Source organism: the organism of the source record quoted next, unplaced genomic scaffold, assembly GCF_019419815.1.
Source record: "Pyrus x bretschneideri cultivar Hongxiangsu unplaced genomic scaffold, Pyrus_bretschneideri_v1 Contig14, whole genome shotgun sequence".
In the NCBI taxonomy this organism is placed as follows: Eukaryota; Viridiplantae; Streptophyta; class Magnoliopsida; order Rosales; family Rosaceae; genus Pyrus; species Pyrus x bretschneideri.
Window position 1 is genome coordinate 1,455,881 of NW_025999435.1, and position 12,796 is coordinate 1,468,676.

Here is a 12,796-nt window from a genome sequence, read left to right on the forward strand (position 1 = left end):
TTTTATTGTCATAAACTTAATACGTGTCATTTAATAATAGAGACCATAGAGAGGTCAGACATAAAATAAATGTAATTAATTTTGATGGAGCTGTCCAAAAGAACAAGGCAAGACTAGTTGTAAAAGGGTATGCTTAGAAACCACGAATTGATTACACTGAGATATTTGCACCAGTTGCTAGATTAGATACCATTAGGACTCTTATTGATATCGCTATTCAAAAGGACTGGAAATTGTTTTGGTTAGATGTAAAATCAGCCTTCTTGAATGGTGTGCTCCAAGAAGAAGTATATGTTGAACAACCTGAGGGATTTACAGTGAATGTAGAAGAGGATAAGGTTTACAGATTGAACAAATCTCTTTATGGTCTTAAACAGGCATCAAGAGCATGGTATGGTGAAATTGATTCATACTTCACAACGTGTGGTTTTAAAAGAGTTCCAATGAAGCAACTCGTTGTACAAAAAGCAACTCTGAATGAGGAATGCTCATTGTCTCAATCTATGTAGATGATATAATATACACTGGAAGTGATCAAAGAATGATTGATGAGTTTAAAGTGGACATGATGAAAAGAAATGAGATGTTTGAATGGGATTGCTCCATCATTTTCTTGGTATGGGAGTTAAACAAACAAAATCTTATACTTTCTTACACCAAAAGAAATATGCATCTTCTCTTCTGAGCAAATTTGGTCTGCAGGATTTCAAAACTGTGAGGAATCCTTTAGTTGCAAATGAAAAACTAAGGAAGGATGATGGAAGTGGTAGTGTCGATGAAGCTTAATATGGAAGAATTGTTGGTCGTTTGTTGTACCTCACAACAATGAGGCCTAATTTGATGTATGTAGCAAGCTTGCTAGCAAGGTTCATGCATTGTCTGTCAAATAAACACTTTGGTTCTACATGGAAAATATTGAGATATGTTCAAGGAACACTTGACTATGGACTAGAGTATTAAAAACAAAATAATAATAACGTTGATTAGATACTGTAACAGTGACCAGGATGGCTCAGATGATGATATGAGAAGCACATATCGTTATGCATTCTCTTTTGGTAGTGAAATGTCTTCTTAGGTTTAATTGAAGCAAAACTGTGTAGATTTATCTACTGCAGAAGTTGATACATTAGTGCTTCATAGACTACAGCTCAAGCTATATTGTTGAGATTTGTTTCAAATGATTTTGGAGAGTTACAAATTGAAGCAACTCCATTAATGTGAGTTAACTCATCTGTCATAGCTATCACCAAGAATCATGTTTGTTGTAAAAAAAAACCAAGTATATTGATACAAGATATCACTTCATCAAAGATACATTGCATCAAAGGAAAATTGATTGCCCTACTGTCCTATAAATGAGCAAATTGCAGACATCTTTTGCAAGTCCTTATCAAGAGAAAGGTTTAGTTACTTAAGGAAGCAACTTGGGGTAAAATATGTGCACAATTTAAAGGGTAGTGTTGAAATATAAATCCCACTTAGATTTTACACTGTAATTATGTTATTAGAGAGTTCTTCTATTAGCTCATAAGCTATGTAATGGTACTCTTGTCATTAGCTCATAAGCTAGTTACAACGGAGGGCTGAGATTGATTGAGTTTGTTCGCTCTCTTTCTCCTCTAACGGTTATATATGTACTGATGTTGAGCTCACATGCATAGTGTGAATGTATGAGAATCTAAGGAGCAAGAGTCACATTCTCTCTACAATAGTATTTATGCCCTTCTTCTTATTTTATTGATATCTTACAAGAAATAGGGCATTTAATTTTGTTTGTACCATACTTGACCAATCCCGAAACTACCAAGTACCAATCAATATCATACATTCAAGGACCCACTGAGGGGTTCATGCTGAGGTACCCCTGCTGAAGCACAAGAGTTTCCTTCAAACCAAAAGGCCAATCACAGTATGACACATGTCAACGTTAGAATAAAACTAATAGAGTCCCACATCGACTGTGAACAAAAGCTAGAGACTCTATTTGTCACATCCCAACCTGAGCTCCACCACATCCCGAGCTTGACTCCGCCGTAGCACGATATTGTCTACTTTGGGCCCCAACCACGTTCCCACAGTTTTTGTTTATGGGAACTCACAAGCAACTTCCCAATGGCTTACCCATCCTGGGATTTCTTTTCCGAACTCGCTTAACTTCGAAGTTTCAATGGAATCCGAAGCCAGTGAACTCCTAAAATGCCTCATGCTATATGGAGGTGGACATGTACATATATGGCACATCACCCCTTCTCCATTGGTCGATGTGAGATGTTACAATCCACCCCCTTAAGGGCCCGACATCCTCGTCGGCACAGTCGCAACATATGGCAGAGTGGCTCTGATACCAAATTGTCACATCCCGACCTAGGCTCCACCACATTCCGAGCTCGACTCCGCCATAGCACGATATTGTCCGCTTTGGGGCCCGACCATGCCCTCACGGTTTTTGTTTCTGGGAACTCACGAGCAACTTCCCAATGGGTCACCTATCCTGGGATTTCTAAATTGTCACATCCTAGACTTGGCTCCGCCGTAACACAATATTGTCCGTTTTGGGCCCCGGCCACGCCCTCACGGTTTTGTTTCTGGAAACTCACGAGCAACTTCCCAATGGGTCACCCATCTTGGGATTTCTTGCCCGAACTTGCTTAACTTCAGAGTTTCGATGGAATCCGAAGCCAGTGAACTCCTAAAAGGCCTCGTGCTATATAGAGGTGGGCATATACATATAAGGCACATCACCCTTTCTCTGTTGGTTGATGTGAGATGTTACACTCCTCAACTATAAAAGAAGACCATTCTCCTACAATTAATCCTTAATGTCATTATTGTACTTAAACTAGTCATTAGAATCCACTAATGATGATTATGCTTAAACTTATGTATTTGTGTAAACCCTTCACTATTAAGGAGAACTCATCTACTCCGTGGACGTAGCCAAACTTAGGGTGAACCATGTACAACTTGTGTTTACTTCCCTATCTCTATCTCTTTACATATTATCATCACTAGTTGAGCGAAACAACCGAGCGAGGGTAACAAACTTGACACTTTACGTTGTTCCAAAGTCTCACTGATTTTGTGCATCAACAAATTTTGAATTACATTTTTGATAATCAAAGTTTGAATTTTAACTTATAAGCGCTTGCAAGGTTTTTTCTTGCATCAATGTGGGACTACAATGTTTTTTTTTCTCACCAATATGAAATTGCAAGGTTTTCTGTTTCACTAATGTGTGACTCTTTTACCTTCACATACTCACATGCCCACATAAATTGGATGACGTGGAGCATGTGCCGTTGTTGAGCGTCACATGTGGGCCAACCTGCTATAATAACATGAAGAGAGTTGATGTTCCACCATAAAACCAATTGACAACATGAAGAATAGCCCAACCTCTTATAAGTTCTTCCAAAGTTTTTCATGTCACCAATGTGAAACTATTTTACCTTCGCATCCTCACAACTATTATGTTAGAATTCTTGTGAATATGGATCTTGCAAGTAATCTTCCTTTTCTTTCATGTGTACAATTTAACAATGGATTGGTACTGCTAACTGCCAACAAGAAAGTCATCTAGGTGCGAAGAATCATCATCCTCCTTTTATAAATAACTATGTTGTAGCTTCTACGGTAGTTGCTCCACATTGGTCTGATCAAACCCAAAATATAGTCAATCAAGTTCTCGAGGATGTGATCAACGAACAATTATACTACATTGTTGTTGTGGCCATCACAAATGGTGGATGTTGTGCTTACAAATATTGAAAAACATGATGATCTAGTTATTGAATAGGTTTCCCATGTCAGCCCTCTTAATGATGATGGGCACAAACCAGTGTTCTAAAATGCGGTCTGGACGGCCGCCTAGGCACTAGGCGTCAGGCTGCCATCACGATTATTTCAAAAATGTTCAGGAAATCAGCAAGGTTATTAGGCGGTGCCTAGGCGGCGGCTAGGTGGGCTAGGTAGCCTAGGCACCGGGCTAAGCGGCCTTCGCAGCGGTTTTGTTAAAATATTCTGTTTCACTAAACCACGAAGGTGACGAAAGAGAAACCAAGAAAGCGTGAGGGAAGAGTAAACGTGAGAGAGATATGTAGAAAGAATCTGAATAACAATGCAATTGCAGGAAAAAAACCGAGAACTTTGACCTGGAAGCCTAGATTTCTTCACCGGATAGGATTTCTTCGATGTGCTTGAGGAAATTGACTGGACTCATTATTGGGTTTTGGAAAATTATACAGAGCAAAAGGATGGAAATTAGGCGGAGAGATGGGGAATCAGGCGGAGTAATCAAAGAAGAATGGAGGGAGAGGAAACGAGAAACTTAATTAGGTGGAGAAGATGGGGAATTAGGCAGAGCAATTGAAGAAGAATGGATGGGAGAGGAAACGGGAAACCCCAAATTAAGGGTCTTACCGATTTCCTATGTGTCAAAAGTCACTGCCCTCTGTCAGATCAATTTCCAAGCCGTCAAAAGGAAAGCACTAGGCTTATGAAATATATTTAAAAACGTTACCAACTCCACTATTAAACAAATATATTATATATTATTATCTACTTTTTTTTTTCAAATTATCTACTTAAAATTCTTTACACTACCTATATTATCACTTCCTTCTTGAAAAAATAACGTGTTACATTACCTGTATATACTTACTATTTTTTTAAATATTGAACTTGTTAAATGGATGTACTTTATGTATTCTTCTACTTCTATTTTACATTTTATCATTCTTCTATTATTCATACAAATATAGTTTTTTTAAGTGTAAATAGGCATACCCGCCGCCCGACTAACATCTAGCGTTTTTTAAAACCTTGGCACTAACTACGTTAGGGTATGTTGGGTAAATGGATGTTGGTAGTCATATCAGTAACATATTATTTAGTTTCTAAATTTGATTTGAAAATTTGGCATACCTAGCATTATCTTTTATAAAATTGAGTATCTCAAAACCTAAAAATAGGAAGAATCCCACAACTAATTTATATAATCATTAAGTTAGAAGAAGCATATGGGAATTATTTTTTATTTTTTTACTATAGGAGCTATCCCACCACACATTAACGATAGACTAATTTCTCTTCTTATGCAATCTTGGTACTGCATGAAGCGGTATCGTAATTTTGACCCCAGATTAAACAATACCCAAAGCAAAGCTGATGGTCACAAGAAATACATCGTGGGAGTTTGAACTCGAATTGCGGATTCCAACTCTTTGCTCACTTTCCACTATACCAACATTTATTTGTAAGTGATTAAGGCTATAATAAACTTCAACTTCACTTCGGTTTTCTATAGTGCATAATGTATAGTGGAATACCTCATGTGTTCAAAAAATAGAATTTGGTTATAAATTTTATATGTATTAATATAATTATTATCTAACAATTATCTATAATTTACCTGAATGTATATATTTAGTACAATCAAAATGCAACGGTTGAAATGTTGATTATATTGAAATACACATAAGCATTCTTGCCAATACAATTTTGACCTTGGCCCAAATGGAGTTGGTTTAACTTTCCACTAAACAAAATGAAAACCAAACGTTTCAAAACGGGATTTAAGGTTGGTTTGTGCTTTAAAAAAAAATTTGTTTATTAAAAAATCTAGAATATTAAATGTGTTCGGTAAAATAAAAAAATGCGTTTTTTTTTAAAACAAAAAAACTGCTACCAATTAAAGTAGAAAAGTTTAGAAAGCAGAAGTATGGCCTACTATGCTTCTAAAAAGGTGTTTTTTTTTTCTTTTCAAAACATAATAATCAATGCTTATTAATGAACTTTTCAAATGATAAGTATACCCTCACATGTTTTACAAAATTACAATCTTTGTTCTTATATTTTGTCTTTAACAATTATTATATCACATTAAATATTATATTATTACTAGTCATTTAACATATTCAAAACAATTTATATAAAAGTTTATCAAACAATCGAACACTACTTTCTTTTTTTAATTAAAAACAGTTTTACAAAAATAGTTTACTAAACACTTAACAATCTTATTTATTCTCACAGCACAACAAAAACAATTTTCTTAAATAACACAACAATACCAAACTAATCCTTAATTTCCAAAAAATTGTAATTAAAACTTAATCAAAACGTATTTAATCCCATAGCTCCGCATTCCCGCCAAAAATAACCTAACCCCTTACTTTCCCGCCATCATCCACTATCCTCTCGCACCTTTTAGCCGCCATTTCTCTTTTTCCATCTCCCCTTCGCTAAACTCTCTTCTCTTCTCTTCTCTCTCTCTGATTCCTACAGTCTGAAGCGGCCATGGAAGCAAACCAAACCTCCATGAAATGGAAGCGGCCTTCGCCTGTAATGCGGATCAGCACCCGCGCCAAATCTCAGATTCAGCTCCACACCCACCGATCCGGTCAGGCCAGAAATTGTGACCGCGATTCTAAACTTCCGAGCTCCGAACCACTCCGGAAAAGACCCAGATCATTAGATCAGATCATGGAAGGATCTTTAACTGGCAGCTTGCTCCGGAACACTCTGATTAAAGATCTCCGCGTCAAACGGGTATTTTCCCCAACCTCTGACGCGCCTGAGAACGTGAACGTCCACCAAAAATTAGGGATTGGATTCGGTTCTCATGAACCAGAAAATGGTCCCAAGGCGGCAAAGAATGATGGATTGGAGAGTTCTGGATATGGTATTTCTCGCTCTGGTCCAAATGTGGCTGATTCGGAGAGCACAGGGACTGAGAATTCAGAAATGGGGTTTGTGTTGCATGATGCCAGTCTTAAATCCCCGGCCAGTAAACGGATCGGTGGCTTCGCTCAGCAATGTGCCCAGAAATCATCACCCGATGCGAAGGCAACTAGTTTTCGTGTCAATGTCGATTATCAAACCAAATCGGTATGTCTGATTACCAGTTTAGTTGAATTTTTTTTGAAGATCAAGTGTTTGATATTGCTTAGAGCTGTTGGTTATAAAATTTGAGATAGGATTGAAGCATTTATGGGTCATACAAGGCATTGAAACGCATTGTTTGATTTGTGTTGTGTTATTCTTTGTGGTAATGTCAGGTCCTTAAGCCTCGACAGAGAGTGTTCAAAGCTCCCGGCTCATTCAGTTATAGACGATTGCTTCCTTATTTAAACGATATGGCGAAAGACAATTCTTGTAACCGCTTTACCCTTGCCTTTCTTTACTTTTGTTAAGTTTGTCAAATGCTAAGATTATTTTTCCCTCTGGAGAATTATATTTTCAAGGAACTAAGTGTTATAGTACTCTGTGTACAGGTATGCTTGAGTTTCGTCAACAGCCAAATCTCAATCAAGGTTTGGAAGGAAAACCGTTCCAGGGTAAGCGGGCTTCTGAAAATCAAGCAGGTTTCTTGCATCAATTTAATGAACAAAAACTTTCCGGGGAGTGTCCTTCCAATGGTTCTTCTGCTCAGCTGGAAACTGTACAAGTTTCTTCCAATGAAACATCTAATGATAGTGTCGTTTCGGAATCACCATCTATGACTGTGGTTGAGGAGTGTCGGTCAAAGCCACCTGTTGATGAACAGGTTGAAATTTGTGATTTGGGATTTTCTTGCAAAGTTCAGAAGTTAAATTCTCCGAGCCCCTCTTCCTCATCAGCTGTGGAGGACTCTCTAGTTAACAAGGATCATGTAATTGACGTGTATGCTGATGGTGATGCACCAGTAGAGAATGCGGGGACTGCCAATAAAGCTGGTAATGAGTTTCCGGGCGAAGCTCAAAATGTGAAAGATATAAATCCCATCTCACATTCGATTGTGGAGGAGTGCTATTCATGCAAGGATAGTGAAGTTGGTCAGAACATAAACCGACTTCAGAATGATGGGATGAGAAAAAATGACATGGGCTATCTTTGTAAGGACCAAAATCCAAATCACTTAAATGAGCAGAGAGTTGGTAATGCCGGAGACATTTTGAATCAGATAGATGATTCAAACGAAGACTGATGTCCAGATGACACCACCAGATGCTGAGATCTTAGGGAAACTAAAGGGGGAAGTAAAAAGAGTTAGTGAAGAAGGATATGTTCTTCAGAGTACAAATGAAGGTTCGGAGAAGCCATCCACTGCATTCAATCATAGAGATGTTCCGTCGGTTGATATTAAGAGACATGAATCTACTCCGAAGAGAAATCTGGTAATTATTTATCAGCCGATCTAAATATCAGTCTGAATTTCATTTGGAAAGCCATCATTTTCCGGTATGATATCTATTAATCGTAGGCATTCTGGTTCTAGGCAAAAGCTGGCTGATCAATGATTTTTTGGATGTTTATTTGTCCTTCTGCTAATATAATTTTTTGTTTCCAAAATAGGTTTTAAATCCATGTTCACGACTCAAGTTGTTTAGGAGTCCAGGATCAATCAGCTACAGAAGATTGCTTCCATTTCTTATGGACATGGAAAAGACTAACTCTGGTAATTTGTTTCCTTTGTGCACTTCATTATAATTTGAAGGAATAGATAGTTATATTAACTTGGAGCCTCTAGTAGAAATAAGCTTAACCTTTCTTATGATCATTTTTCACAGCTGCCAATATTGATAAGGATTTGAAACAAAAGCAACTGTCACCAGTGACTCCTAATCAGCAAGAAACACCAATGGATAAATCAAACGGCTTGAAATTTCAATCAAAGCATCAAGTTTGTGATCCCGATACTCTACCGACACCACAACTAGTGACAGCTAATGGCTCATCTAACGATGGTGGACAGAATCTAACTTCTCCAGAGCACGTCCATGAATCTCAAATGCCAATTGATTTACAAGATGAACATTATCAGTCAGTGAAAGACGGTGCAATATCAATCAGTGAACTGGAAACACGCCCTGAGATAATGAGTTCCGAACAAGAAACAGTCACTGTGTTATGCCCCAGTACTTGTGAAGCCACTTCCATAAAAGACGGTGCAATATCAGTCAGTGATTCATTATCTTATAAACCTGAAGAGGAAGGCATAAGTTCAAGAACAGCATTATCTAATGGTGGGAAGCCACTTCAAGCTAATAGCTTGTCTCAGAACTCATCCGAAATTGCTGCCACAGTTTCTTCAGGTATTCATGAAGTTGGTCCCAGAAAAGGAATCCTTAAAAGAAATCCACGAGGATGCAGAGGACTCTGCTCGTGTTTGAATTGTGCTTCATTTAGACTCCATGCAGAGAGAGCATTTGAGTTCTCTAGAAATCAGATGCAAGATGCTGAAGAAGTAGCCTTAGATTTGATGAAGGAACTATCCAATTTACGTAAGATATTAGAATTAACAGCTGCTAGTGCAACTAATCCCAGCATGAACTTAAATGAGGTCAGTTTTTCTCGAGCTTGAAACAAAGATGAGGTTATAAAATTTCATTTTTTTGGCTCTTGCTATGCCTTCTTTTATGACTAATTAGAATATATGCTTCCAAGTTGCAGTCCCTTTATGTTCAACAACTTATAATTTACATCTGCTCAAAATTGCCATATGGTTTGAATATCTTTTCATACGGCATAGCAAAATATTTATGCCTTTCGGAAAGACTAATAAACAAAATAATTCGTTGATGTTGGAATCATGATTTGTTTTTTATTTATTTCAGGTTAAAGAAGCTTGCAGGAGAGCATCTGAAGCGGAAGGCATTGCAAGAAACCGCCTCAGTGAAATGAATTATGATCTCAACATTCACTCCAGAGTCACAGTAAGTGTCCAACATACTCCATAAGAAAGTATTTCTAGCTTTAATGGTGTTCTTCTGTTATTTGTTTATCCCAAGTTTAGTTACTCGGTATTAAGCCTTAGCTAAACTTATTTCTTGCAGTGCTTTCAGGAACCAAGTGTCACATTTGCAAATTACGTTGAAGAAAAAGTCATTCCGAAAGAAAAGTTTTCAAGCAGCTAGTGTCAGATCACGAGAAAGAGAGTAAACAAAGAATTGCATTCTTTGTGGCTAGGTTAGATTAGGTTGGATTATGGGAACCGTTTGTATTTGCAGGAGGACTTGGTTGGATTGACATCCACGATGTTTCTAAATGCACAAGTTTGTGGAACATGTATCAATCCTGTATCTCGGGACGACATTGTTATAGATTCAGATTTCTGTAAAACTTCTGTTGTGTGAATTAGAGTTATTTGAATTTTGAGATACTTTGTAGGGAATGAACCTCATGCAGTGGTAGAAAGTCGATTGTATCATTGAAATCAAGAGAAGAATACAATTCAGTCCGTCGCACCACAGAGAGTGAGCTAGAGGCTCTCCCATACTGAATAACAGAGAGAATTAAGGCTTAGGGTTTGAAGTGCGTGTGCAAGCCTTGGCGGGGTTTGCTCTCTGATCCGAAGTTTACGATAGACGTGCTTTCACGGACACCCAGTTGCCTTCTGGTAGAAGATGTGTTGGGATTTAGTGTTTGATGATGTTTCTTACTTCCTGGATTTGGAAATAAGTTGAAAGAGAAATAAAAGGGATGAAGAACAAAGCTTTGCATATATTTCTGTGTATGTACGAAAGGCTGCGGCACAAAGCTTCTTGCAGACCTCACATCTAAGAGATATAAGTCATACGTAGATGGATTGAAACTAAACCATACATTTGTTCTATTGACCTATTTAGACCATTGTTCTATCTACTTAAGGAGGCCGAATTTTATTCGTGGTCCTGTGGTGGCAGTGCATCTTTGATGTCCCTCTCGTGGCGAAAAGGTTGTTAAGCAAACCCTTGTGGTCATCCTCATTAGCTATTGAAACCCTAACTTCCGGTAGTCTTCTGTTAAAAATGCGCACGTTAATCTCACGTGAGGAGGTTATATTCGTCATTTCAAGTTTCAACCAAATTAAGAAACCTAAACATCTATCGAAAGATGACTTAAGAGTTCACTTCATATTTTCAGATTTATGTTTTCAGTCATTGGAATGGGTATTATAGGCATACACCTTTTTCAGTGAAAAATTAAAACCTTGCAAATTACAAATGAACAATGTGCCAATTTTCATTTAAATATATAATCCTCGAGGAATCTTGACACTATATACGAAAAAGAAATTGAAAAACATGTTGTAACGAAAGAGGCATTTGCAACATCATTCGTATCACATAGGGTGCAGTTCATTAAATATATTTGAAACTCTTACTGATCTGGCTGATAAGATGTTCAATTTCAAAGCACCGACGTCGTTCAATTTGAGCCTTTTCCGTCGAATCCTAATTTTATACAAATATAACCTCCTATAGTCAGCAAAGAAGCGTCACCAAATTTTTAATTTGAACGGACAAATATAACCTTTCTACGTGTGATTCATGTTTGCCCTTTTAATGGAAGAGTAGGATGGCTATATTAGTTTGCATAACAATATTTTGACCACTAGAGTGACATTAAAAGTGCACTACCACCACAAGGACTACGAAAATATTTGGCCTTAGAGCAATATAGATTTTTGAAGTACAAATTAATATTATATTTTTTAAATATGCCTGAAAATAGCTGAAATGGGCCAGCCCAACGGGACACATCAAGTCTCAAACCCTAGTTCTGAATCATATATATTCTGAAGGAAGTGGACGTAATCTAGCAAGTATGGTAGTGCAAAACCTACAGAACTGCAGCACATCAATGAAAAAATCCGAAGTGTGCTTAAGCCATCCCCCAAAGTCCATTCATGAACAGGCAAAACAAGAAGAAGAAGAAGAAGAAGAAGAAAAGCATGATAAGAAAGCCTATATTCTGCAATTACCAGACCACATTATAGTGGAGATCTTCTGCAAAATCCCAACTAAAACGCTCATCCAGTGCCAATGTGTATGCAAGGATTGGCATCGTTTCCTCTCAGATATTGAATTCATGAGGGGTCTATTTTCACGAACTCATACTTGCCTTTTGGTCCAAGGGAACCCCCAAATACAGTGCCCAACTGGGATGGCAGATTAAACACACCCACTTCTTGGTCGGCCTGAAGCACAAGTGGAACGGAAACCATGTGGCACTGAAGCTTTGTAGAGACCCAATTTTCCGAACAGGAGATATACATATTGTGAGTTCATACAACGGTTTGCTTCTATGCGAAGACAGGTTGATGGGATCGGTGAGTCTTTACATTTCCAATCCCATTACCGCTGAGTCTTTAGCAATTCCAAAACCTTTGAAAATCCGTTTTACAAATTGTTATTCTGGCTTTGGGTTTAGTCCCATCAGTGATGTCTACAAAGTTGTTCTGATTAATAAGCCAAACAATGAGTCCAAGGAACCGGGGGCGAGGGTTCTCACCGTTGGTTGTACTACTTGGAGAATCATCGAAGGTTTTGAGATTTTCGCATTATCATATGGTACTTATCATAATGGATTTATTCATTGGTTAGGCCGGCGTACGGATTCTCTCGGGATCTTTGCTTTTGATGTTGAAACTGAGCATTTCCAGCAATTTCCCCTACCCCCTTTCCAGTTTGATATGGACAATATGCCTAATTATAAGCTTGGAGTCATGAAAAGTTGCATCTCTTTAACAGTTCATTTGCTTAATAATATAACCGTTTGGGTGATGAAGGAGTATGGCGTTGAGGAATCTTGGACCCAAGAGCTTGAAATTTGCAAGAACTGGGGTTCCTGTCGTTCATATTATTTCAAATCCGTAAAATTTACCGAGGATGGAAAAGTATTGATATTAGGTAGGGACGGATATTTGCGAGTTTATTTTCCTAATACAGGGGGCTTTGCGTGGATTCATATCGATGGGATATCATGGAATAGTGACGCACTTGTCCACGTTCCAAGCTATGTTTCACTTAAAGATGTTATCAGAGGTTAG

At 37.9% G+C, this 12,796-nt stretch overlaps 2 protein-coding genes across 3 annotated transcripts; both read left to right on the plus strand.

The window, feature by feature from the left end:
- The first annotated feature begins 7,806 nt into the window (after positions 1–7,806).
- On the plus strand, positions 7,807–10,156 carry LOC103962580. 2 transcript variants are annotated; one of them, XM_048579653.1, is made up of 5 exons: positions 7,807–8,159; positions 8,338–8,440; positions 8,553–9,325; positions 9,600–9,698; positions 9,819–10,156. In XM_048579653.1, exons 1-5 carry the CDS (start codon positions 7,950–7,952, stop codon positions 9,897–9,899), a joined length of 1,266 nt encoding a protein of 421 aa, XP_048435610.1. In that variant the 5' UTR covers positions 7,807–7,949; the 3' UTR covers positions 9,900–10,156. The 2 variants fall into 2 exon arrangements, with proteins under 2 accessions (XP_048435610.1, XP_048435611.1); XM_048579654.1 differs by having other exon boundaries at positions 9,828–10,156.
- A 1,415-nt stretch (positions 10,157–11,571) lies between these two features.
- LOC103962610 (F-box/kelch-repeat protein At3g06240-like) lies at positions 11,572–12,796 on the plus strand. Its single transcript, XM_048580004.1, has 2 exons — positions 11,572–11,793; positions 11,882–12,796. Exons 1-2 carry the CDS (start codon positions 11,572–11,574, stop codon positions 12,794–12,796), a joined length of 1,137 nt encoding a protein of 378 aa, XP_048435961.1.

What these genes read in the sequence shown, in the direction of transcription:
- LOC103962580 (XM_048579653.1), top strand. Translation starts at nt 7,950, where the DNA reads ATGATTCAAACGAAGACTGATGTCCAGATGACACCACCAGATGCTGAG. An exon ending in CTACTCCGAAGAGAAATCTG is followed by an intron (nt 8,160 to 8,337) that starts GTAATTATTTAT and finishes TTTCCAAAATAG; the next exon opens with GTTTTAAATCCATGTTCACG. An exon ending in CCAGCATGAACTTAAATGAG is followed by an intron (nt 9,326 to 9,599) that starts GTCAGTTTTTCT and finishes TATTTATTTCAG; the next exon opens with GTTAAAGAAGCTTGCAGGAG.
- LOC103962610 (XM_048580004.1), top strand. Translation starts at nt 11,572, where the DNA reads ATGGTAGTGCAAAACCTACAGAACTGCAGCACATCAATGAAAAAATCC. An exon ending in CGCTCATCCAGTGCCAATGT is followed by an intron (nt 11,794 to 11,881) that starts GTATGCAAGGAT and finishes TTTTGGTCCAAG; the next exon opens with GGAACCCCCAAATACAGTGC.